The 26,720-nt window shown below is 41.2% G+C and overlaps 1 protein-coding gene across 34 annotated transcripts in view; it reads left to right on the top strand.

Moving 5' to 3' along the window:
- The window catches only part of Sorbs2 (sorbin and SH3 domain containing 2), a 313,230-nt gene that overhangs the window by 157,910 nt on the left and 128,600 nt on the right, over positions 1 to 26,720 (top strand). For 5 of the 34 annotated variants that reach the window (XM_060381700.1, XM_060381702.1, XM_060381711.1 and 2 more), the window contains exon 1: positions 20,869 to 20,893. The exons of 5 other annotated variants lie outside the window; for them this stretch is intronic. Coding sequence is in view for 20 of the 29 variants with exons in the window: in XM_060381672.1 (XP_060237655.1) it covers positions 20,640 to 20,893 (254 nt within the window). In the remaining 9 variants the exon portion in view is untranslated. Of the gene's footprint in view, positions 1 to 19,794; positions 20,894 to 26,720 lie in introns of those variants that run through there. 24 more of the 34 variants (XM_060381674.1, XM_060381677.1, XM_060381675.1 and 21 more) reach the window with 17 other exon arrangements.

Here is a 26,720-nt window from a genome sequence, read left to right on the forward strand (position 1 = left end):
GCCATTTCTATAGGACAAAGTAGAAAGAGCTGGTAGACATGGTAATCTTTTAGAAAGAATTTTCATAAATGATGCATAATATTGAATTTTTAAATGTTTTTGTAGCTACTTCACATGCAGTCTGAAAACTTAATATAATCAAAACACCCAGGAATCTCAGAAAAACCCTAAACTGGAAGCCATAATATATACTCAAATGGCCTGTAAGGGGAAAAGTGAAGAAAAAAAATTATATAAATAAAATAAAAATGAAAAACAATGAGATTTTTTTTTAAAAAAGGAAGAGACCTGATACAACATTATGTGACAAGGAACCTGGAGTTCATTTTTTTTATTGGCTATCCACTGTTGGGCATGCAGCGCACCCTTAGGACTACTGAGATCCCCTTGGAGAAAACTAAATTTTCATTTGTAAGTCGTTATCAATTGGAACTAGCTTCCGGTTCGGGATGGAGACGTGTCCACTTCTCCTTTCAGCTCTAGGATCCCAACTCGTGTAGACACCTCCCAGCCCCATGCATGCTACTCAGTCTTTGTGAGTTCATACGTGCATTGACCCCGTTGACTTAGAGGGTGTGCTGGCTAGTTTGGTCAACTTGACACAGGTAGAGTTATCCAAAAGGAGAGAACCTCACTTGAGAAAATGCCTCCATAAAAGCCAGCTATAAGACATTTTCTTAATTAGTGATGGATGGGGGAAAGCCCAACCTATTGTGGGTGGGACTATACCCAGGCTCGTGATCCTGGGTTTTATTAGAAAGGCTAAGCAAGCCATGGGGAGCAAGTCAATAAGCAGCACCCCTCCAGCACCCCTCCATGGCCTCTGTATGAGTTCCTGCTTCCAGGTTTCTACCCTGTTTGTCCTGCCTTCCTTCGATGATGAACAGTGATGTGGAAGAGTAAGCCAAATAAACTCTTTTCCTTCCCAAGTTTCTTTAGTCATAGTGTTTTATCACAGCAATATAAATCCTAATTCAGACAGAGGGCCGTGTTTTCTTAGTGTCCACCATGTCCTCTCCCTTTCACTCTTTTTGCCTCCTCTTCTGAGGGCTTCCCTGAGCCCTGAGGAGAGGGAATTTATTGAGATGTGATATTTAGGGATGAGTGTTCCAAAGCCTCACACCCTCTGCATGTCTGTCTGTGGGTCTCTGTGTTTGTTCCAATCTGCTACAGGAGGAAGCCTCTCCAATGATGGCTGGGCAAGGCACTAATCTATGAGTTTAGCAGAACATCACTAGGAGTCATTTTATTGCTGCTTAAGAATATTTTAGAACAATGGTATATGGTTTTACCCTAGGTTTCTAGGTTGTCTAGTCTCAGGATCTTAGTTATTCAGTGTTGGGTGTGGGTTCCATCTCAGGGAGTGGGCCTTCAACCAAATCAAATATTAGGTGGTTACTCCCAGAAACTTTGTGCCACCATTGCACTAGCAATATCTTGCAGGCAAGACACCATTGTAGATCAAATAGTTTGTGGCTGCACTGGTGTTTATGTTTCTCCTCTGGTTGTGAGCAGGGTGCCCTCCTTCCTGTAGCAAAGACACTAGCACGTAGGTGTGAAGGCCCTATGTAGGCTAGCTCAACTTCTCCCTGTTCAGTGGGTTGTGTAGGCATTGTCCTCAGCAATGGGATTTTGCTGTCAGTTTGTGAAGAGCCACCCATACAGCCTTGGCAGCAGCCTGGGTTGTTTGGGGATTCCCATAGGATTTCTTTGACCAACAAATGAGTTAGAAATAACCCAATTCCAGTCCTGGAAACTTCATTTGGGTGGCAAGAAATTGCCAATGTGACTCTGTCTCCCCTTTATTTGACAATTTCATATAGATTGCCTGTTCTGACAATGTTGTTCAGAAAATGTTTTCCTGTGTCAATGACTTCAAGGCTCCACTTATTCTTCTAACAGTTCAGTGTATTGGGTTTTATGTTGAGGTCTTTGGTCCATTTGGAGTTGAATTTTCCACAGGGTGATTATTATAGATCTATTTTGATTCCTCTACATGCAGCCATCTTACTTTACTAGCACCATTTCTTAAAGGTGTTGTGTTTTTTCTCCCTGTGTGCATTTCTTTCCTTTTTTAAAAAAAGAAAAAAAAAGTCAAGTGCCCATAGGCGTGTGGATTTATGTCTGGCTCTTCAATTTGATTCCCCTGATTGACGTGTCTGTTCTTGTGCCAATACCACACCATTTTTATGACTGTAGCTCTGTACTACAACTTAAAATTGGGAATGTTGATACCTCTAGCAATTCTTTTATTATTCAGGTTTTTTTTTTTAAACTATCCTGAGATTTTTGTGTTGCCGTATGAAGCCAATTGTTATCCTTTCAAGATCTGAGAATTGTGTTGGAATTTTGATGGAAATTTCATTGAATCTGAAGATTGCTTTGGTGGGCTTTCTGTCTTCTTATGTCTTCTTTAATTTCTTTCTTCAATGACTTGAAGTTTTTTTATGATTCAAGTGTTTTACTTCCTTCATTTGAGTTAACACAGGATATTTTATATTACTTAAGGTTATTGTGAAAGGGGTTGTTTCCTTGATTTCTTTCTCAGTTTGTTATTTGTATATAGGAGGGCTACTGATTTCTGTGAGTTAATTTTATATCCAGTTATTTTGCTGGAAGTGTTTCTCAGCTCTAGGAGTTTCCTGGTGGGATTTTTAGGGTCAAACATATCACATCGTCTGCAAATGAAGATACTTTGCTTTTAAGAACTAAAAAGAAGATCAGAATGATTTACATCTTCCATTATTCAAGAGCCTTTCATTCAAAACAATGCACCAGAAGGCCATAGTTTGAGTCTCGGCATGTTATTAATTCCCTCATAGGCAATGTTCACAGAGTTTATTAAAATATTTTAAAAATAAACAACAAACACATAAGAAATAGTTCTAATGAAAATAAAGAATAACCTTTGAATTTCCTTGTGTCATCATCATCAATAGTGAGGAACCAAATATAACATAATAAAAATCATATTTGGGAGTGAGTGTGAGGGAAAGACTTAAAGATTGCTAGCATTAGACACTGGTAAACACCTGCCATCTACTGAAGTCTCCTCTCTCTTGCTTCTGTATTGCTAGAGTTCCTGATTTCCCTTCAAGGTCTGATTACAGTAGCTGAGTCCCACTGTCCAGTGTGTCTCTCTTTGCCTAACCTTAGTTACTCCCTTGGGTTCTGTCTCTTTTGCCTAAATCCCTTTAGCCTTCCCAAGTTCACCTGTTTACTCCATGATGATCTCCAGTTTTATACCTCTCTCCCTGGTCAGTCTCATAGGATTCAGTCTCACATTTCCAAGTAATTCTTGTATGATTACCTCCTGAATACCTCAAACTCAACACTTTTAGAATGTACTTTCTTCTACCTCCCTCCCTACTCTTCCTTACCCAGGGATGTTTCTTGGTAGTGACATCATCCATTTACATAGGATTGGAATCTTAGACAAGAATGAATAGGTTTCTTCACTCCTCCTTACTCACTATTCATTGAATCTCCCAAATTCCCCTTACCCTAGTTAAGATGCTCTTGCAACTCTCTTGGCTAGGATTTCTTAGTAGTATTCTGACTACTCTTTACATCTTTTCTCACCTCCCACCAGTCTAAATTATTGCAATGGCCAGTATCATGTCAAAGAAGATGAGCTTTGCATATAGAGCCCCATCTACAAAATTCCCATTTTATAGCCACTCCTCCAAAAAATAACCCTATTGAGCCATGATTCAGTGCATCATGTCTAGTTATAAATAGTCCCACGTTTTCCAAGGGAAAAGGCAGCACTGACAACATTTCCCAGCTCGTTCATAAGGAAAGGGTGTGGTTCAGTGTCATTTGCTTGGGGCACGGAGCCAATGCCAGATCTGCTGCTTACCTCAGAGAACGCTTTTCCCCAGACCCTCCCAACACAGCACTAACAACCTTCCCGAATCATTTGCTTTATTGGTAAATACTGTGTGCTATTGTGGTAGCTGTGGGGCAAGTGCTAAATGATACTGCCTTAGTTTGATAAAATTGAGCTATTAAAAGCACAAAATCTATATAATTCATATATAGTAGTAAATAAGACCCTTATGATTCTTTTTTCATTCAATGAGAATATTGCTTAAAGCACCAAAAGCAGTTATATGTGGACACTTACAAGACTGCTTAGTTTTACTAGTGACCTTTTAGTTTCCATTTTTCCTGATTCATGTAAAAGATCACGTGTGTGTGTGTGTGTGTGTACATGTAAATGTGTGTGTGCCTTTTGAGGCCTGAACCCAACCTGCCTGTCCTTCCTCAGGCAATACCTATTTTGTTTCTTGAAACAGGGTCCCTCACTGTTCTAGAACTCACTTATTAGATTAATCTAGAAGCCACTATGCTCTGTCTCTGCCTCCCAGTGCTGGGATTAAAAGTGTGTACCACGATGCCCAAGGATTCTACATTGGTTCTGAGGATCCAACTCAGGTCTTCATGTTTGATGGACTTTGGTATCTCCCCAGGCCTACAATACAATTCTTCTTAAGTTAATAAGCATAGCAATGTGTCAAGTACATGAAGCCATAACATTCATGAAACAAACAGAAACAATGACCAAATGAAGTCACTTACTCCTGTAATCCCAGGACCTGGGAGGCTGCAGTAGAAGAGGGTTGTGAGTTTACAGTATGGGTCTATCTCATTATAAAGGGAAGGATGAAGACAAATTCTAGGACAGCATAAAGTCCCATTCTTTGAATTATTAGCGTAAAGTAAATATAACTTTATATAATATGAATGATGATATTCTGAATATCAGCTCTCTTTTAGCATTTATTATGTCAATGGTCTTTATGCTGTTTAATTAGCAATCATTTGCGGGCCATCCCCTTGGTTTTCTCTTTTGGGCTCTGTGACAATTACTGGAGTCTTAGAGCTGACAATGGTGAGGGAGCCGGTTTATCCAAATCTAATCACTCAATTGAGCATGAAATTAAAATTGTAACAGAGCAATGGAGGGAAGACATGGGAAACTGTGAGAGCTGAATTTATAAGAGCTAGAAGTAAATGGCCAAAAAGGAAAAAAAAAAAAAGGATTTTCATATTTGAGCTGAGTAACTCTATTAGGAAGGTTGACTACTAAGTTTAGAAACAAATTGAGGGACAGAGGATGTGGGTAGGTCGAGAGACAGCTCCACTAACATACCCGATTCCCCATCACCACCTTTGTTTGATAAAATGGTGGCACTTGACTATAATCTCAGTACTTGGGACATAGAAACAGAACATCAGCAGTTCAGGCTCATTGTCAGCTGTGTACTCAGTTCAAGGCCAGCCTAGAACACATGAGACACTGTCTAAAGCCCTCCCTTAGCACTCCAAGAAGTAGTGTAGGCACTGCTGTATACTTAGAATGAGAGGGCCCTTTGTCGACAACTGAGATGAAAGCTAAAGGAAATAGAGGTGTGAGCTCTCACAGACAGACAGATCAGGTGTTCCTCTGTCATCCAGGCTTCCACTCTTTGAATATAGTTTTTTATCTCTGACAGCCTTGGTTCTTTGGGATGGAGGAATGTCTTAAAAGTTATACGTATTTGTATTAATATATATGACTCATCTATGGATTGTAAAGATACTGTTTGGCTTATTTTTAAGTATCAGAGTATTATTTCTACAGTGATCTGTGAGATAAAAGTATGTTTTTGGAGCAAAGCTTCTTGCATATTTTGCTATGAATTTATAAAATAAACACCCCAAAGAAGAAGGTCCAACAGAGGGATATGGAAACAAGATTTCTCAATGAATAAAGATATTACTGACTGAACCTATGAACTCAGGCATTTTACTATATGTTCTGGTGTTTGCTTTGCCCATAGGAGGAGTTAAAAGTGATAGAAAATGTTTTATGTTTTCCTTACTTTAAAAAAATTTCAAGGAAATGCACAGTTGTAAAACAAAAGCCTTTTACTGTAGAACAACACATACCTGTCTCTTTCTCTGCCTGTCTATTTTTCCCTATTTTTCTGTGAGTTTGAGTATATTAATATTGTGTTGGTGTTATATCTACTAACTTTTATTGTGCAATTGAAAGGAGCTATCATTTGGAATGAAATATTTCTGCTTTTTTTTAATTTTTATTTTTTTAGTTTTTTTTTTTTTTTTATTTCTGCTTTTTAAGTATAGTGACAAATTAGTCAGAATAAGACCAGAAATTTTTCTGGCTCTGATACTGTCATTCACATTCCTGAAACTGACAAGTGAACTGACTTATTTTAATGATGTTGGTATTTTCAACTAAAAATATCTACATGCAACTGGACAGGGATTTAGTTTTCTGCGTTGCACATTTTTCCATGCTGGATCCTCTCGTGGACTCTGAGGTGGCAGGTTGCAGAATCCTTTCACTGTATTTCTTTTCCAGAATTCAATATTGTTCTAGCAAATGCTTGCTGAAGGTCCCATAGTCTCTGCAGGCCCATTCTACCGACGCACAATGCCTGTTTAGGCATTTTATGAATTTTTTGAGTATTCTTTTCTCATGTTTGGACAAACCATGGAAAGTAACTTTAAAAAGTCATTTGCAATTCCTTGGAAACTAAACATGACATAATACATGATCTTTGCTTTTGATATGAGAGTTGAATGCAAATAACAGAATTACAGCAATAGTTTCCTACTTACTTCTGTCCAAAATAACATTTGATCTCTGCATATTTGTTCCCATAAATAGCTTCTAGAGTAGTCATCTAAAACACAGTCAGATCTTGTTGAATGAGTCTATTTCCCACATGTTTTTAAACTGCAGTGAGGGAAAAAAAAAAAAAACCTATCAGGCTCCAGGAAACTCATTTACTTCAAAGATTTAAGTCTTCTGTGCTTTACTCCTTCATTATGAGGTGTTTTTAGGTGAACTGTTGAACCAGTGTTCTCCCTGCCCACAGCCATTAAACACACACACCATGTAGTCAGTCATGCAGCACAGCCCTCGGACAACACCTTTTCCCTCCATCGCACACACGAACTTTAGTTTGTTTCTACGTGTGCAAAACGAAACAGCTAACCTTCCCCTTACATACAAAAATGGGATAGAAGAACCTGACTGCAAATGGAATTGTGAGAGCTAGAGGCAAAAAGAGCAGTCAGTCCTTAGAGACTGACGTTTGAGTGGCCCTGTCTTTGTATGAAGCAGAAATAGCTGTGTTCACGTCTACATCATATTTTTAAGGAAGAAGCTCTTATCTTCCCCTCAGGCATTTGACGCACCACCATAGATTTGCTTTATTTCTAATCTTGGTGGTATTGATGTCCTTGTCATACATGAGAGGGCACAGTCATTCCCTCCTGCACATCCAAATTTGAAAATTGTCCAAGTCCTCACTGCTGAAGGACTTGGAACACAACAAAGAACTACCTCAATAGCAAGGCATCATTCCTGAAGTTTCTGAATGCCTAGTAACACTCTCCACAAGAGGGAACAAGAACAAAGGGCTCTAAAAGTTACCATGAGTAAACACTGAGAGTGGAATTTGGGCCTCCATTAAATGTCTTTGAAACAAACAAACAAGCAAGCAAACAAACAAACAAACCAAAATTGGAAAAGCTCTAGTCTATTTTTTCCCTAGCAATGAATATTTTATCTCATTTCTGAGATAACTTTGAATCAACAACATGATCAGCTTGGTGTTACAGAGATTCAGTGACTGGCTTTCTGATCACCTCCCCCTTGGCAGCCTTGCCAGGTCATAGAGAAAGATGATGCAGCTAGTCCTGATGAAACCTGATAGGCTAAAGTCAGATCGTAGGGGAGGAGGTCCTCCCCTATCAGTGGACTAGGGGAGAGGAATAGGGGGAGAAGAGGGAGGGTGGGACTGAGAGAAGACAAGGGAAGGGGCGATTTTTCCTGGATTTCCCTGAACTCCAACAAGAAAACGGTGGGAGAAACAGAAACTATCCCCAGTAAGACATTGCTAGGTTATAAACCCATACACTAAATACAGTTTTGCAGGCTGAGCCTGTAAAAGTGGGCAGTGTTCTAGCTCTAGTCACAGTGCTTGAGGTTTGGAACAGCTTACAGAAGCATAATTTTGGTGTTTGGACTGATGGGTCTGCTTTCTGTCTAGATAATATCCTACTTAAAGTCAGGATCCTCAGCCTCAACAAAACATCATAGAGTATTCTGTTGACAGCTTTGAAAGGTTTGCAGGCTTAAAAGCCCATATGTTGTAAATGGCTAGCTTCTAGCTCTAGGAGGGAGAAAGCTCTGACGTGCCTAAAACCAATCTTTAAGTTTTACGGAGATACATGTCCTAATGTGAGTAGCAGCATGAAGAAGATAGTTGAAGGCGACAGAAGCAGTAGCTTGGGTTTTCTTCCTCTACCTGGCTGGGAATGAAGAGTTCCAGAGACTTCCTGTTTACCAACCAATGATCTAGATAGTCTGCGCACTGTTAGAATTTGTGGATGTCTTCATTTTTTTCTCACCAACCTGCCTGATTTGTTTTATAGCTCCTCTAAAACCTTTTTAAAAAGCTGAGACCTTTTTTTAATTTTTATTTTTTGGTTTTGCGTCTTAACTGATGTAAACTTACCTCAGATCTGCTCTTTGATATTCCTAGTTAAATCCCTTCAGTCAACGTGGTTAGGTGTGCAGGCATGATTTTTAAAAACCAAGGCATAGGATGATGGATCATCCTGTACTGTGTTTGCATGAGGATCTGAATTCAAATCCTCAGAACTGACTTGGAAGCTGGGTGTGATGATGGAGGACCATAACCTGAGCACTGGGCGCAGAGATAGGAGGAGCTTGGCGACTCACTGGCCATTCCTTCTTTCCCAAATATCAAGCTATAGGTTCTGTGAGAGAACCTGCCTCAAGAACTAAAGTGATCAGTGAGAGAAGAAGCTATTCAGACTTGCAACCTCTGACTTGCACATGTACACACACACACACACTTAGGAGCACACCTCCTGTACACACATGTGCTACACATACATGCATCACACACCAATTAATAAACAGTAGATAGATAGACAGATAAAAACAAGATAAGTGAAATGAACAAGCATCAGAACTTATCCCTACTAAGATAGAGTCGTTGGGGTGTTCCCTTCAAAAAGTCTTAAGAGAGAGAGAGAAAAAAAATCATCATCATCACCAACAACAAAAACTATGAATATCCCTATAGTTCTAACACCAAATGATAAGAAAATGAAAGCGAGTGCCTTCTCCCTTGTAATCCTGGTTAATTTAATAATCTGTTAATAATCTGGATTAAATTAATAATCTGTGGCTAAGCCCCTGGTTGATAATAAAGCTTTTCAAACTTGTCACTATTTCCAAGCTCAATGCCATTTTCATTATGCTATCTTCCACCTAATACCTGCTGCAAAATATGCCCAGCATTGTTAAGGACTTAGGTTTTTTTTTTTGTTTTTTTTTTTAAACCATACTTTAAGTAGTATATTTTGTGGCTAGAAAGGCGTTTTTTCATTGCGAAATCCTCACATTCATGTGCCTTGAGGACCTGTTTTCTTGTGACTTTCCCCCTCAGAGTTTAAAGCCGTGGTTCTCAACCTGTGGGTTGCAACCCCTGTGAGGGTTGTTCATCAAGTATCTACGTTACCATTCATAACAGTAGCGAAGATGCACTTGTTGAGTAACAACGAAACAATTTTATGATTGGGGGTCACCACAACATGAGGAAGTGTGTTAAAGGGTCGCAGCATCAGGAAGGTTGAGAAGCGCAGGTTTAGAGGACCATGGGGGGGACAGTGGAACCCATGGCCTCATTCCCCATCACGGTGACTCTGGCCCATGTGACAATGAAGCAGGGTGACAACAATCGAACCTCACCCATAACTGTGAGGAAAAGCGAGGATCGCCAGTCACCACGTGATTTCTGGGAAGAGCAGGAAGGGGGTCTGCGCGGGACACCTGATTGGCTGGCTCTGTGGATACTTTATGGGAAAGACGGTCATCTTGAGACATGGCCGAGCCAGAACTGGACTTCAGCATTCTGTTGAGGAAGAGAGCCGAGCATTGATTCTGTGCTGTCAAGTACACAGACAAACGACTTTTTTCCTCCTCGTGATTGAATTGCCAGAGGTGATGCTGTGCATTTAAATGAACCCCCTTTCCTTTCCTTCTGGGCTCGCAGCCAGGTCACATCCACCCCTGTGGCTGATACCCAGCCTGTGAAAGGGGTCCATTCCCCTATAAATCTGCCTCCCAAAGCCTAGAATGCCCCCTTCCCATCTGCCCATTGGGTTCTGCGAGTGTGTAGACTCTGAGCACTCGGTGGCACAGTGTGTGAAGAAAGCCTTATTCCTAAAGACCGCCAGGGACGGAGGCCTCGTCGTCCAGCTGACCAGCGCTGGATATTTCCTTTTCCTGGTGTCCACCCACAAAGCTTTGGAAATTGTGTCAGAAGTTTGATAACTTCACACAGTTGCTAAAACTGTAAAATTACATGACTATGATGTAAATTGTGAATGCGTTGTGAAGGACTCTGTGATTACGTATCAAGTTATACTTCCCACAGATTAATTTTTAAAAGATTAATGAATAACGTTGAATCAAAACCCTTATACCATAGTGCTATGGCTTTGAGAAAATTAGGGAGGAAAATCAGAGAGCTGGGCTTTCCTGTTCCCTTTCGCAAGCATTTTAGTTACACACATGCAATTTCTGTTTTTGTTGACTTGTTTCTTCCCTCTGAGGAGGATGTTATTCTAGAGAAACTGCAGGAAGGGCACAGTTGTTACTGTTTTTATTCTTAGAGAATTCTTACAAATAATCTTGAAAAATAGCCATGAATCTCTTTAGTCAAATTGCTGCTCAGTATCCCAGTCAGAATTTGTAAAATTATGTTTTATAGAAAGTACATTTTAACCTTGAACCTCCCAGGGGGATAAAATAAATTAAGCCAAGAAAATGAAAATGTCATACTCAGTGCAAAATATGTTGTACTGATACTATCCGGAATTTTCCCGATTTTTTTTTTTTTAACCACAGCTAGCTTTTAGGAGACTTCCAGTCAACCCTTCATCATTGTTAATTGACTCCGAGAAGTGAACAGTGTGAACCCTCACGTTCAAATGACTACAATTCAAAACCTCAGTCTCCCCAGACCCTTTCTTCTCCTGTTTATGGGTCAGTGTCCTAAAAAAACACCACGACAAATACAGAACTAGAATTCATCCATTATATCCAATTAGGATCAAGTAGTCATTACGCACCAGTAATCGCAGTAAGTATCCTTCCTAGGAGGGAATCGTTGGTGGCTAACGTGCTGTAGCAACCCATGAAATACTCATGGCTGCATTAAGTCCCCCCGCCTCCCGCCTTGCGGAATGTGTTCTATCTCTGTGGCTGCTTTTGACGTTGGGCTAGAGTTCCTTCTACCGTCCTAAATGTGGCCTGTGTGCTGGTGCCAATTTAAATATCGGTATTATGACTACCAGACAAGCAATGTTTTATTGTCTGATACACATTTGTTAGGTACCTCAGAAAGGGCACAGATTCCTCAGACTGCACATTCTGTCGTGACTAAGTGGGTCAGCATTCATTAACAGTTTGAAAAGACAGATATAAAATGGAACCACAGCCAGACTTAATTAAATTATTTCCTTTTAGTCTTATTTAAAGGTCATTTCCTACTCACAGTAGCTAGGTATTCTCTGAAAAGAATTGCGCTCAGCATACTGTTGCCTTCTACTGGCATAATTTTGATGGACGTCCCCTTCAGTTTATTAAGAAAGAGTGATGAGACTGACTGTATTCTTTAATATATAGATAGGTAAAAAGAACTCTAACCACAATAAGATTGTTACTTAATTGCATTTTTCAATAAGCACACAATGTTAGTATATGCCAGTAGGCAATCCCATTTTGCAGCTAGATGACATAATTTATCTTTAAGATCTTTCTTCATTGCCACAGAGATCCTTTGGACTGAGTTTCCTGTCCTTGGCATCATTAGCATTTTGATCAAATGGTTGTTCGTTATAGTGGGTTCTCTGACACGCTGCTGGATAGTTAGCAGCATCTTGTCCTCCTTTAGGAGATGCCAATCAGCGCCTCTCCATAGCCCAGTAATTGCAATTAACACTGTCTCCAGATGTCACTTGTTCCCTGGAAAGCAAAGTCACCAGGGCTGATTCTCAATATCCTAGATGATAAAATATTCATCAATTTCACTTTAATGCAAAACTGCTTTCAGTAGGTGTTATTGCCAGTGAAAACCTTCCTCTATTGTCCCTTGGTGCTGTATTTTTTTTTTTTTCTGTGATGTGTGATGCTTCGAATTAAGTATCAACTTGACAGGATCTAGAACCACTTCAGAAAAATTTCCAGATACAACAACGAGGGACATCTGAGGGTAGATTAGTCTCTGTGTGTGCCCATGAGATATTATCTTAGTTGGATTGATGGGAATTGGAAGACCCGCCCTAAAGAAGGTGATGCCATTCTCTAGGTTTGGGTTTGGAGAAGAAAGTGAGCTGACAGTAGTTTACTGTCTTTGCTTCCTGACCAAGGATGCACTGTGACCAGCCACCTCAAGCTCCCTGACACCAAGATATCTCTGCCATGGTGTGCTGTGCTGTCAAAGGATGAGCCAAAAAAATAAAAATAAAAAATAACATTTCTCTCTTGCCTTGCTTTTGTCACAATATTTTATCACAGCAACAGCGAAAGCATCTTGGAAATGGCACCCGGCATCTTTCTTTGATTTCTTTTGTTTTCATATTTCTCTCCCCTCAAACAATCCTACCTGTTACGGTTCATAGTTTTCTGCTTTGTTAAGACTGGCTTAGACTCTAGGAACGGTTAGGCAGTTGCCTGACACCTGTCTTTTCCCTTTAATGTTAGAGCTGCTCCGCAGCCAGCAGTTTTAAATTTACATATGAGCAACAACATACATCATTGACACTTTTGAATAATACTTCAGGTTCATCATTTTCCTTTTATGGACCAGAGATAATTTCACAGCACGTAAAGAAAACAGAAACCTTGTCTAATGAGAGCACCTCATGAGGATTCTAACCTCAGTTGGAAGGATGTTCCAGGGACCAACATCAGTCTACCTCAGCATAATGGTTCTCTGCTATGTGCTGATGAGACCAGAGGATGATATTTGTACATACCCCTATAAGCAGTCATCTACCAAGATTAACTACTTCCCCAGTGGGCCCACTACCTACCCAGCTCAGCAAGTTTTATAGATAGAAACTGAAGGCACAGCACCCAGCAAGTAAGCAACAATCCCTTAAGATTAATTTCTATTAGTTTTTTTGTTTGTATGGATCTTAATAGCTGTATAGCCAGTAGGCGTGTATTTTTTTCCCCGCTCTGCCTTTGCATTGAGGCCATGTCCTCCACTTCTGTGTGCTCTGGTTTGTGTAAAGGAGCAACTAAAACTCTTCCATTAATCTGTAAATGACTCTACTCTTTAGTGTTTTGCTATCATCTTTCAGAACCATCATATGCACCTCCTCAAACACGAATGCAGGCACTGAACTAATTTATCTTTAGGTTGGTCCTTTCATAGATGCTACTGGCATCAAAGCCCTTGTACTGGAAGGTTACACGATTTAATATGCTGATCTCTGTAATTGTGAGCAAAACTGTTAGGAATCAGAGGTCTGTGTAGTTGATTTCTAGGTTTCTAGTCTTATCAGGATTTCAGATGATGATGAAAAGCTAGTGTTCTCTTCCTTCTTTCTTTCCTCCCTTCTTTCTTTCCTCCCTTCTTTCTTTCCTTCCTTCCTTTTCCTTCCTCCCTCCCTTCCTCCCTCCCTCCCTCCCTCCCTTCCTTCCTTCCTTCCTTCCTTTCTATTCTCTTTCTTTCTTTTCCTAAGACAAAATGAGGACTCCTCATCTTCTTCCTTAAGGCTGACTCTCAATGGGATATCAGGAAGACAGGAAGGTCAAAGCAACTAAATCTTCCCTGCCTATCTCTGCTGCTGACAGAGGTAGCTCAGAGCAGACATATTCGGGGGGCCACAACATCAGTGCATCCTCGGGGTGCGGAACTCTTGTACTCCCAGATCCCAGCTGTCTTTGCGGCAATTCTCTTTTCAGATACCCTGGACCAGCTTTTGTATCTGGTCATCTCAGGGCACCACCTTCAGAGGGTAGCCAACTGCAGTGATTCCTACAGGTAGTTATGGAATCCCTAAAAGACGCATTTTGAAATAAAGCAATGCCTGGAGACCACAGAGCCAGGCTCTGCACACCACCCTTTCTCTCATGATATCACTACAGAAGAGCATCCTAACTGGACTCTTCTACATTTCCCCACCAGTTCTCCTCTGACAATACTGTAGGTGTGGAGTCTCATTTTTATCAAGTACGTGATGTTGCTTCTTGCAGTAGGACCCAAACCTAAGGCTCCAGAAGGAGCCCCAAGGGAATATGAAAGGCAGCTCTACTTCACTAGGTTAACTATTATTTTTCACTATGGATTTCACCAAAATGGATGGGTACATTGAAACAAACAAACAAATAAATCTCATTTTATGAGAGAATTATTTTGAGATGATCAACCAATTTACCTTTTTTTTAAAATAACCGTTTCATTAGCAATGAAATATAGATACAAAATTCATAGTAAACTTCCTCTTGTCACGAATGTTAGGCTCCTAAAGATTGTCCCTAGGGTCTTCCTGAAGAGCCTAGCCCAGCTGTGGAGGTTACCTTTCTGTTAATATACAAGGATATTTGAATGATCTGAAAATATTTTTAAGAACAGATTGTATAAACCAAAGTCAGCATGATTAAAGAATTTTCCTGGTGAATACAGGAGGAACCAAGAATGCAGCCAATTACCAGAAACTCCTCTTGGCACACACTGAAGCCTTGCATGGCATTTCCCTTCATTTAAACCTGGCACCAACTAATGAGGCCAAGGTCATGTGTCCTGAGAGTCTACGATTAGATGCTGATTTCCCAGCACAAGGCAGAGCAGCCCTTCCTGCCTCAGGGCAAGCCACTCAAAACTTACAAAGTACACCCCAAGAAAAAACAAGCTCACTGACATGGGTAGGCTGGCCAGCCAGCATGCCCTGAGGATTCCCCTGTCTGAACCTTCCCTGTACTGAGGTTACAGGTATATCAACCTCACATAGCTTTTTATTGTTATAGGTTTGGGGGAATTTAACTGAGGTCCACATGCTTATATGGCAAGCATTTTACCTGCTGAGTTAGCTCTCCAGCCCTCATCATAGGCATTTTGAGAGGAGACAGCTTAGTCCTTAATGAGGTGACCACTAACACAGGTTGTTGACTGAAGGAAAATGGTGTGGTCTTAGAAAGCCTAAACCTCACTCTGGGATCTCATCCCTCATATTCCTAACCATACACCAATCCCAGCGCCATCCACTCAGCTTTCAGAGCTTGTCTCAGCCACTAGCATCAGGCTCCATTCCTACCGGTGTACTGTAATCAGATCAAAGAGACTATGGAGAGCCAGAGAAATCTATCACACTGTGTAAAACATCCCTGAGAACAGGTTTCATAACGGTGTTGGAGCACTGTCAGACATAAGTAAAAGTATTTGAATTATCTCACTAGGCATTCATCTTTCTATAACTCTTCAAGCTTCTTAAGTGTAGAGAAAACATGGCCTGCCATAAATCTCACAGAACTCCAGCCCTGATGAAAAGCCGCTTGCTCTTTTCCTTCCCCGTGTCTGTCAGCTTGTTATTACTTCTATGATTTCCCTTGGGCTTCCTTTTCCATCATTTACCGTGTAGATGGATGTAGTTAAGGTTTTGCTGATATGTGGAAAGATCACAAGTAGAGCAGGAAGACATATTTTTTGAGAGTTGGATCTCCCCCAACTTTTCAGGAAGGCCGAAATGTGGCAGTAAAAGGTCAAGACCAAAAAAGATAGTAACCATAGGAACAGTAGGACAGGCTTTCATCAAGGCATTCTTCAAGCAGCTTGAGTTGAAATCTTCGTATTAGCCTAAAAATTAATATATTAAAGAAAAAAACAAAAAGAGAATGTTACTTGTTACTACGATTTAGCTTTTAATCTGTAATAATAATATAAAACTGTAAATTCTCAAGCAGTAAGCTAAGTGTTTGATAAGGCACAGCTATTAACTATTATATGGCTATTCACTAAGCACATTTAGAATCTCTTGCCATCATCAAGTCAAAATGGTACTACTTGAAGACAACGGTGCCACGTGGAAGGTACCATGAGGAAGGTGCCTACCATGTCCCTTGGTCCTCCTTGTCGGCATGAATGTCCATTTAGGGAAGATGACTAACTCTATTACAGAAGTGAACTGCATATTTCCAATGTATCTGTCTAAAAGTATGAAGATCAAAATGCAGGGCCACTTGGGACCTGTCTTTGCTTTAGGGATGTTTCTGGCAGAAATCGGATTCTTGTCTGTCCAAGTTCAGGATGGTACTGACACTACCTACTTGGGCATCTATAGAGCAGCTCCTTCCTCCTTCATGCCTGGTTGCCATTTCAGCTATTTATAATTGGTAGTGAGGAAAGACTCCTTGTAAGCGCAGTCATTCCCCAAACAACCAACACTCTCTGCCCTTAGTTAAGCTACACATATCTGTCCATTTCTATTCCATTTCCTTTTTGATGAATGGCTATCAGGAGTCCTCTGCTGGCTAGCCTAACACCTAAACTGACTCTCCTCTCTAACTTCTTATTCCTAAATAAGAATTACCAAAGCATGTTGCCAATGGTTAAGAAGAAAACCTTACTTCACAGTGCAGAGAAGTCTTAATGTTAGGAACTGATTTTAGGAGCCTTTAACGTATAATGGCCATTTATCATGACATTAAGCCTGTTATATCATGCTGTGTTTTCACCTATAATAGGTTCGTGCTGAACCTATAATAGGTTCAAATATTACTGAATTTGTAAAATGTATTCATTCTGCGATTCTGACACTTAAAAATCATTTCAGTAGAGTAGGCTTGCTGCCACCATCACTTGTTTGCATAGGTTCCAAGGTGATACTACTTCCTTGATTGAGTCAAGCTAAAGAAAAAACAATGGCCTGAGCAATTATAATTTATCAGTTCTCTCCTATCTCAATTCAAACCACAGGTTTTCTTTAGTAACACAGAATAGAAAATAGTCAACAGTTTATTTCTATCCCAGTCGCAAATTGTGGACTGATAATCGACTGACTTAATAAAAAAAAGCTGGATTAAAAACCTACCAGTTAAAGGAATCTGAGAAAGGCCACACTGGACTTACTGTGATTCCGAGTTCCACATGAATACAGACACTTATACCAATGGGAAACATTGTTTGAAACTTCCGTCCCTCATGGGCTCACAGTGTAATGATAGCAGCATCCAACCTCCTGAGGTTTTAGGAAGTAAAAGTTAGGGATAGGATAACAAAAATAAATGGAAAAGGAGGAAAAATCCAAAAATTGCAAAGCTTGTGTTGTCCAAACACTCATGGACCCCTGAACCTTGTCCAGCATAAAAATCCGTGGGCTGTGGAGGACAGCTTTGGAAAGTAACGCTGTAGATTAATTATGTTTAGGAAGCTATAAACAGTTCTAAGATCCCATGATAAGACATGAGGGAGGCAATAACTCACTGTCTGTAATTTTTACATGTATGCTTTCACATTCATCACCAAGTGAAATCATGGGCTAAACAAGTGCAACACCCACTTTCGTTGTGACATGCTAAGAGATTATCTGGGTTTGGTCATATGAGGGAGCTGGGAAATCCTTGCAAATCCAAAGGGAAACCAAAGCTTGATCCCAAGTTGAGCTATTAATAATGAAATGGCTATGGAAAAGAGGGAGATAGTTCCAAAGATCTTATAGTTTCTAGCCTGGCCAAAAACAGTGAGATCAAATTCATTACCAATGACAAATTCCCTCCAAGCTGCAAGTTGCAAAACTAGCCTTCCTCAGCAGGATGTTATGAAACATTAAGAAATGAAGATGTAACGTAAAGATGACAGTGTACCTAATAAAGAGTAACGCAGCGGGCTTCCATCCTGCCGTCTTTCTGATCTTAAGATCTGAAGTTCAGATCTAGGTTGCTTTGCTAGACGGGTGTAAACAACGTGTCTCCTCAGAAAACTGAGCTCTTGCCAGCCAGGGCCAAAGGACTCAAAGCTATACACTGCCATGCACTGTGAGGCCATCTGTTAAAGGGATGCCAGCCGATGCTGGGGCTGTGCAGGCGGGCAGAGTGGGTAGATGGGTTTACATTCTATGTTTCTGGATATGCAACCCCGTGTAGACTAGTGGGTTAAGGCGTATGAGATAGTCGGGGACTACTTAGTGCCAGGCATGCATGGGAAACACCTCCTCTTCCCTGGATCCCATTCGTTTTCTCTTCTTTTCATTCTAGCAGGCTTTATGTTTTGTGGGAATGTGGGGATAGTATTCACATACACGCATGCACACATGGAGTACAGAGTGGTATCAGCAAATATGAAGGCCTCCACTCTCCACTTTATTTATTGAGACACAGTGTCGCGCTGAACCTGGTCCCTACACGCCAGCTAGACTGGCTGACCACCAAGCCCTGGAAATCCTCCTGTCTCTGCCTCACATCTCTGGGATTACAGGCACATTCTCCCACACTGGCTTTTTACGTGGATGCTGGGTGTTTGAAGAGAGGTCTTTATATCCGAATGCTAAACACTGTCATTGCCTCAGCCCCAGACTTTATTTATTATTTTGGCCTAATCCAGTTAAAACCTTGGCCGTGGATTTATTCTTATGGCTATGGTATTAATAGTTATTGAGAATTTTCCACACCTGAGGCACTATGCTATGCAGGTTTGATTGATTACATTATGTCATCCCCAAAATAAACTGCAGTAGCATTTCAATGCTGTGTGTGCATGGGCCCTAGTGTTCTCTGGACATTTCTGGTCCTTTTTGCTTGAAATTAGTTAAGGATTCATGAATACTGAAAGAATGAATAGTCACTGAATGAATGGAAGAGCAACTTAAATCTATGTTAATGTTGTTTCTGGTTTGTGCTTTGCCAAGTTAAGTGGCCAGCGAATAGTCCTTCCAAGCCAGAGCAGATCCACATTCATGCTGCTGATGTGGGGATTTTTTGCACTTTGTCATTGTTGCTGATGGTGGGTGGGTGCTTGGTTGTTTTTTACTTCTGCCTGCCTTAGAAATCGAGTAGGCATAAAATGCTAGCCAACCTGCTTGAACTGGTGTTGCTTAAACTCTAAACCAAAACTGTTTGACACAGGGAGAGGCCTCAGAGAACTAGACACTATTGTCTTCACCCAAAACCAATGGGAAAAACAAGGCGGCAGGCTGAGTTAAACTGGAGAAAAAGAAGCTGAGAAACCAAGGAAGGCAAGCTGAGAAAATCAAGACAAGCCTCTGACTCAGGCAAGACTACAGGCTGCCAGGCACAGGGGCTCTGGAGAGCAGGATGGAAGACAAAATAAATACAGACCAGGATCAAGCAGTGTACAGGGCGGGGCGGAGGAGATGGCATCTTAATAATCACCAGGAAGGCCAAGCTTGGTTTGCTCCTGTCAGAGGACCGGGGTATGATTTGTGGCCGGTAATCAAAACAGATAATAAAAACAGAAACGAATTTTCAGTTTACTTCTTGCTGTGTCTAGAGAAGACTACAAACTAAGGAGCAGAAGAAAGCGGTGAGAAGAAAGGCCAGTCTCTGGTGAGGCTTCTGCTTAAAGTGTAAGAGGCACAAAGAAGCAGAAGAGCCAGAATGTTAAAGATTTCGGATGGTGTTTTGAGACAGAGAGACAGAGACACACACACACACAGAGACAGAGACAGACAGAGAGAGAGAGTGCCCACACAGGATTGGATCATGTTTGTGCTTGTCCATGGAAAGGCTGTAAGTCAATACTGATGTCTTCCTCAGTTGTGTCTCCACCTTTTTGTGGAGGCAGGATCTCTCACTGAACCTGGCACTCACTAATTAGGTGAGATTTGCTGGCTGGTGAGTCCTAGGGACTCTCCTATGTCTGCCTCCCAGGCAGGGATTGTAGGTGCCGTACGTGGGTACACAGTACATGGATGCTGAGAATCCCAACTCGGGCCTTCATGCTACATAGCAAGCACTGTGCCAATTAAATCCTCATCCTTGGGCCCTAAGATGATGTTTGTCTTGACGACTTTGCATTGTATTGTGTATACTTAAGATCATGGATGCTGTTATATTTAGGAAAGGAACAGACCACACGAGTCTCGGCTTCGCAGGTTTCACAAATTTTCTATGCATCTTTGGGCTCAGAGCATAAGCCAAAATGTTACTATATGTGGTTTGTTCTTGTCTGAGGTGCTGTTACACAGTCTGGCCTCCCAGCATCACTTCTTGCTGTAGCACAGGGTGGGTGATCTTCCGGTCCAGTCTTTATTGCCCCTTTTCTAACTTTCTTTATGCCACAGCCACGGGACATTCTGGTGTTGAAAATTATCCCTTGGCAAAAGCAATAAAGAAAATCCCAACACCACAGTGAGGCCAGCTTGCCCGCTCCGCAGTGACATTCCATAGGCTCACGTTTCTGTGCCGGAGGAACTCCAGCAGGCGTGTCCATGTTTAACTTCCTGCCGTTTATGAAAACTGAACCAAGCGTTGCCCTGTGCCCACAGTGATGAATGCCCTGACAGCATGTGTACGCTGCATACGCAGCCACTTGTCAGCGTGAGACAAGCCCCCTTTGATGAGCAGACAGGACCACACTTCTTTCTGCCCCCTTTCCGCACAAGACTCACACAGAGGACTGCTGTTTCTGTCCAGGGCTCTGGGTTTCCATCATTTATTTTTTATAGCACTGACACTGAACCAATTGCAGCAAATGAAGGCTATTATTTCGGACTTGGTGCATCACCATGCGGATTTGCTGCTCCTAGGAGGCACATTTGCTGTGTCGGGTTTTATCGTTTTTTTACCATGGGAGACGTGGTTCAACAGAACGTGAGTGTTTTGAGGTTGCTTGGTGATTTCTGTAACGTAAAGGCTTCATTTCCTAGGCATGGCGAGGGAGGGAATATGTCAAAGTAAGGGGAGAGATGGGCGCTAAGGTTATTGGTAGGATGTCTGGCAGGATGGCAGGAGAGTGAAGGCAAGCAGAATAATTTGAATCACCTTCTTGTTTCTCGGTAGATAACTAAGTGCTGAGAGACATTTAGTTTACCTGAAGCAGCTGCGTGGCATTTCAAAAGCAGATAGCCATGTGATTTCAGAAATGTTTGTATCTTCTCATTTATATATACTCTCTAAATACAATAGTACTGCAGTTTTAGGCTTAACGGGGGGGGGGGGGAGGAGGAGTGTTAATAAGGACTTTTGAAATAGAATATTTTCAAGGAACCATTTGTAAGGAACTAGAAACTTTCTCCCCACCCTTGAACGCATACACCCCTTTACACACCAACAAAACGACAGTAACGAAAAATTAACCTACAAACTGCTAATAACATCATATACCAACTTAGAAGCCTCTTTGATGGGAGTTGGGCTTGCTGTGAGTGCTTAATCATCAATAACAAGTGTTAAACTTTAAATCTGCAGCATGTCACATCCATAAAAGCTTCAGGAGAGAGCACACATTTGGTTTATTTCTCTATGAATATTTAGCACATTTCGGATGTATAAATATTACTGCCTTTTCAAGCATCGTTCTGTTTTGCCCTGTTTCCAACTTTCAAGACTCCTTACTCAGCTTTTCAACTTTGCAAATGTGATTACCATACTGAGCTGGTAGAAGAGAAAAATACTCAAGCCACTCATACACATTGCTATTTTCCAGTGCCCTGTATTTTACCTCGAAGCAGGATCAATAGGACACCAGAGGAGCAGAAACAGGTCAGCTCTAGGCAGCTGTATTCACTTTCTATTAAACTTGACAGCTAATTTGCAAGTTCACACTTTTTAAAAGCAGGGGTTCTTGAAACCCTGGCAGCTGAACCCTCCCAACTATACACATAGAAAATGGATCCCACAGAATACCCTTACATCAGGGGTGCTAGCCAAGACATTATTATGGTCAAAGACAAATTAATTCTCATTTAATGCTTCCTAGAAAAAAAGAAAAAGAAAGAAAGAAAGAAAGAAAGAAAGAAAGAAAGAAAGAAAGAAAGAAAGAAAGAAAGAAAGAGAAAGAAAAACTGAAAGGAAAATAAGAAGCCTTATGAGACAAGCCAGAAATTTTCATTGAGAGTCTCACAAGGAATTCAAAACTTTTCACTTCATCTGAATTCACAAAATCATCCCAAGCAAGAATTCCCTCCTTGGACCAACTGATGGGATGTTTCAAATGCCTTTTCTTTATAAAGATGTGCTTAATCTGATAGAGTAAGTGACTTTTATAACCCAGGAAAAATTATTTATTCTTGGAAACAAAAAAATTTGGACATGTAGCCAGATATGGGAAAAATATATTTAGGGGGTGACATTTTTTGGCATGAAATAGAAAGGAAACTTTTCTTTTTATACAAAACACTTGGCAAAGCAGAATCTTAGAACTATTTCTAAACTTGTCCATTTGCAAAACCTCGCAGGCTTTTTTGCTTTCTCTGCTATGGGAGGAAGGAAAATCCCTTGGCTGGGATGGGCTGAGTCCCATTGCTTTGCTTCTGCTCATAGGAATTAGTTAAATTAACTGAACTCCCGTTGGAATGTCTAGCCTGTCATCAGCTCTGCATCAAAATGAAACACATGGCATTGTGTGAGAGAAGCCAAAACAGGCAATTTTCAAAAAATATTTGAATAACCCTTGAAGGTTAGCAACATAATCATTAACATACATACACACACAAACACACATAGACACACCACACAAAAATACATATATACACACACACACACATACACACACACACACTCCTTTAAATTTCTCTTCTAGAGCCAGAATAGGTCAGACTCATACACTCTGATCTTGGTGCATTTCTTCAGAAGCCATTCTGCCCTCATGGGCCTGGGCTTGAGGCTCATGATGCTGGGAAGAAATGAAGCATGCGTATTTTAGTAAAAATATCTCAGTGGAGTTAAGGACATAAGACAGAGGGCCAATGACCATAAGTATACCCTGATCTTTAATGTGGATACTCTGTTCTTCCAGTATTTGCTTGTGGGATACTACACCTAAACAGTCCCCCTGGAATAAAGGACAAGAGTAGGCAGATTTGGGGGAAGGAGAAAACATGGAATCACAGGAATGTGCCTTTGGGTTTCCTCCTCCACTCTGTCATTTTCTTTGGGTGCTCCTTATCTCACAGTGTGGTATGGTCCTTATAGCCATGTTCTCAGAGATCCTTAAGGAGCCAGGAAACTTGTTCTGCTTCAGCAAGTAACTGTACTTGTGACTCCTGGCGGGGTAAGGGGGGGCAGTGTCAACACAGACGGTTTCTGTATGCCGAGAGGGGCGCGGGCAGGCTTGTTGACTGAGTAGAGGCTGCTTCACTGCTAAAACGTGTTCTGTTTTCCTTAGAGGCAAACACACGTATTATAGACCAGGGCTTAATTTTATAGAAATGTTGTTCTGTCGGTTCGGAGAGACTTTTGCTTCTTCACACCCTTTCTGGCTATGTAAAAGGTTAACCCCACAAAGGTGTTGGCTTGTCACCTGCTGGACCTTTCTGTTTATATCAGAATCAACACTGCTGCACAGAACACTTGGCATTTTCTAAAACATTGAGATTTTGACTAGACTGATGTAAAGTTTTGTGGTATGTGTGTGTGAGAAAGAGAGAGAGAGAGACAGACAGACAGACAGAGTCCACTCTCTTCTCCATTTCTAGGTTGAATTTAATGTCTCTTGAACTGCCCCTATATTACCAGCCCTTCTTAAACAGCTCAGGCAAGCGAGGGAACACAAAGGCACACACGCTTGACACTGATTGAGGAAAGAGGTGACGCCAGACTCTCGGTGGGCCACTTGCCTCTACCATCCCCATCTGTCCTCCAGTTTGGGGGGAGAGGTCAAGGGTCAGAGTTGGGTCACTGCTGTTGTTTTGTCGGCAGCTGTTTTACGTTCCAAACCTGACACCTGAAGGCAGTGGAAATTCTAAGCACAGTTGCCAGTTAGAGCAGTCATGGAGAAATCTCTCTCTTTCCTCCCTCCTCTTACTGAGCAGTGAGAGGAGTGTTGCTTTTAAAGCACAGACGTCATTAGAGAAAAGGGAGAAACCGTGGACAAGTGTCAATGCCGCATCTTACCTTGCTCGTCTCTCTTCAGTGAAAATGGTTAGAAGCTCAGGGTCCTGCTAAAAAGCGACCCATAGTAAGGCATTTTAACCATGTTTTACTTGACATGTTAACCTGGAATTTAAGGGGAAAACTGGGCCCAGGGGTATGCTTGCGTTGGGTAAGGTGAATTATGCTTGCTTGTTGAAAACATTTCTTTTTTCCATGAGATGGACTATTTTTTTTCAAGTCTGTGTTGAAGATGAGGTGTTGTATAGTTGATATCCTTTGACACCCCAGTTTTGTGGATTTGCAGAAAACAAATAGCAAACACAAGTAGGTTAGCCTTTAGCAGAGCCCTGGGTGGGGGAGGGGCTGGTGCTACTAGGTAGGTTCTGGCTCTGAACCCCTAAGAATAACTGTGGAAAACTGATGGGGTTGGTGCCATCCACACGCCTGTAGCTACACAAGCATTTACCCCATAAAAGAGCTATTTTGTTTGGATTCTCATTTTTGTACTGTTACGGCTATGGAAACGTAATGGGATCATTAACACGGATGGCACTGATTTTAGCCCTTCCTCAGCTGCCCCCTGCCCAGTTCCCCTAATTTTTCCGGGGGCTTACATTCTCTGCCAAGGAACCCACAACTACCCAGACACTGGTGATCAGCTTCTGTAATGCTTTGGAGACTCATGTAACAGGAGTGCCCAGTTCTTACTCGTACTGCATGGTTGGTTGCCTTAGGAGGAAGCATGCCTTGTTGTTGTTAATAAAAGACTAGACTTGCACCACAAAATCTTCCTGATTAGTCATTTTTGAGGATGATACAACTTCAGAATGTATAGAAACTGGGTCTTTGCTGTCTCCATATCCAAGCTCTTAAGAAGCACTGTTGACAGAAACTACTTAGGACTGTTACAGAAGGTCCATTTTATGGTAGTGGGAAGGACCACATATCTGAGCACTGATTTCAGGGCTAGGCTGTTGTGTGGGAGAACCACCGCACCACTGAGGCCTCAGTAACTTGGCATCTGGCCATGGCTCTATTTCCAATTTGAAAATGTGGAGAAATGGCACCTGGCTGTTTTTCTATTTCCAATTTGTAAAAGGAGGGGATGTCAGGGGGGATGGCAGGCCCCAACTTGTCTGCTATCGAAAGCATATCCTGCTTTAATGTGAAAGCTTGGGAAAGAGTTTTATGACATATCAATTTCAGTAAGTCCTAGCTGCAGGGAATGCTATGATTGTCTTACAGTGAACCCAGTAACACTAGAATTTTATTAAAATATTAAAGTCTAAATATTTTCCAGGATTGTCTATTACTCATTAATGTTAAATGTGTTGAAGTTTGTCAGAGCGTATGCACAGAATTTTAGATATTTGTTAATACTCTGATTTAAAGGAACAAAAGTACACACCTTCCTGAACATACATACTGTCAAATATTTTAGTGATATAATGTAGGGATTAACACACATCTAACATAGGAGCAGATGCAGTTTAGTGGGATTAATCATCCAGTGCTATTTGCAAACAGATCATTTAAACAGTCTGAAGCCCGGAGGGATTTGGGGCAGGGCTGCGTGTGCGTGCTTCTGTGTGTCATTTGCCCTTTCTCCTTTCCAGAGCAGGACCCTTTAGGAAACAAATGCTTTCTCCCCCAATTTGCAGATACCTGCAAATGGTGTTCTGCCCAGAAGGGAGGAATAATTTACTATGAATCATCTCAAGCAAGTGTCCTAGGATGTCAAAATGATTTATTGCTGTCATGGGACTATCTATCTACAGAAACATTCAATACTTCTCATCATGAAATCAGAGCCATCCCTTAAAACAGGTTGATGTAGAGTTTAGAAGACCACAGGAAAGTTTGTTTTAGCTCCAAAATACTCAACCATTACTTCCTCCTTTGTCTCAAATTTCTGCTGCAGGGGTAAACCATGTCTTTAGTATCTAGAAAACCTAGACACTTGATGAAAATATCTTATGATTTACCTGAAAGGAGAGACAGTTCTGCCTCCGTTAGGACATGAGAGAGCCCTATATAGTCAGATGAGCCATTACACTCTTGTACATTGCAGAGGCTCATCCATCCCTAAAAGGTGATTTTCAATGAGTGAATATGTAATAATAAAGGAAAGGGTCTATAACAATCAACGCTGTTTGCTTCGGGATCACCTAATATGAGCCAGAGAAAGAGAGCCCTACTTTACTACCATCACATAAGTACTGAAGACATGATGTATTCACGGTAACAGATGTGTTTGCACAATTTCCTTTCAACATTTTTTTTGTCCCTTTTGAGAATTGAACATCAAGCTTTGTAAGGACCAAAACATAGCCTGATAACGTTAGGTTTCGCTTAGTTAGATCTCACTGCTGTTTTGGTGATTTTGTAGTTGATGAGCAGATCTCATCCACCAATTCATTGTAACATTTCTTTTCTAGAGCCAGAATAGGACAGACTCATATACCATTCTGATCTGGGTGCATTTCTTCAGAAGGTATGCTGCCCTCATGGGGAACCTTGGTGGCCTGGGCTTGGGGCTCATGGTGCTGGGAAGAAATTAACTGCATGTCTTTTGGTACAAAGATATCTCAGTGAAGTCAAGGAT

The sequence above is a fragment of the Meriones unguiculatus genome, chromosome 4 (assembly GCF_030254825.1).
Source record: "Meriones unguiculatus strain TT.TT164.6M chromosome 4, Bangor_MerUng_6.1, whole genome shotgun sequence".
NCBI lineage: Eukaryota > Metazoa > Chordata > Mammalia > Rodentia > Muridae > Meriones > Meriones unguiculatus.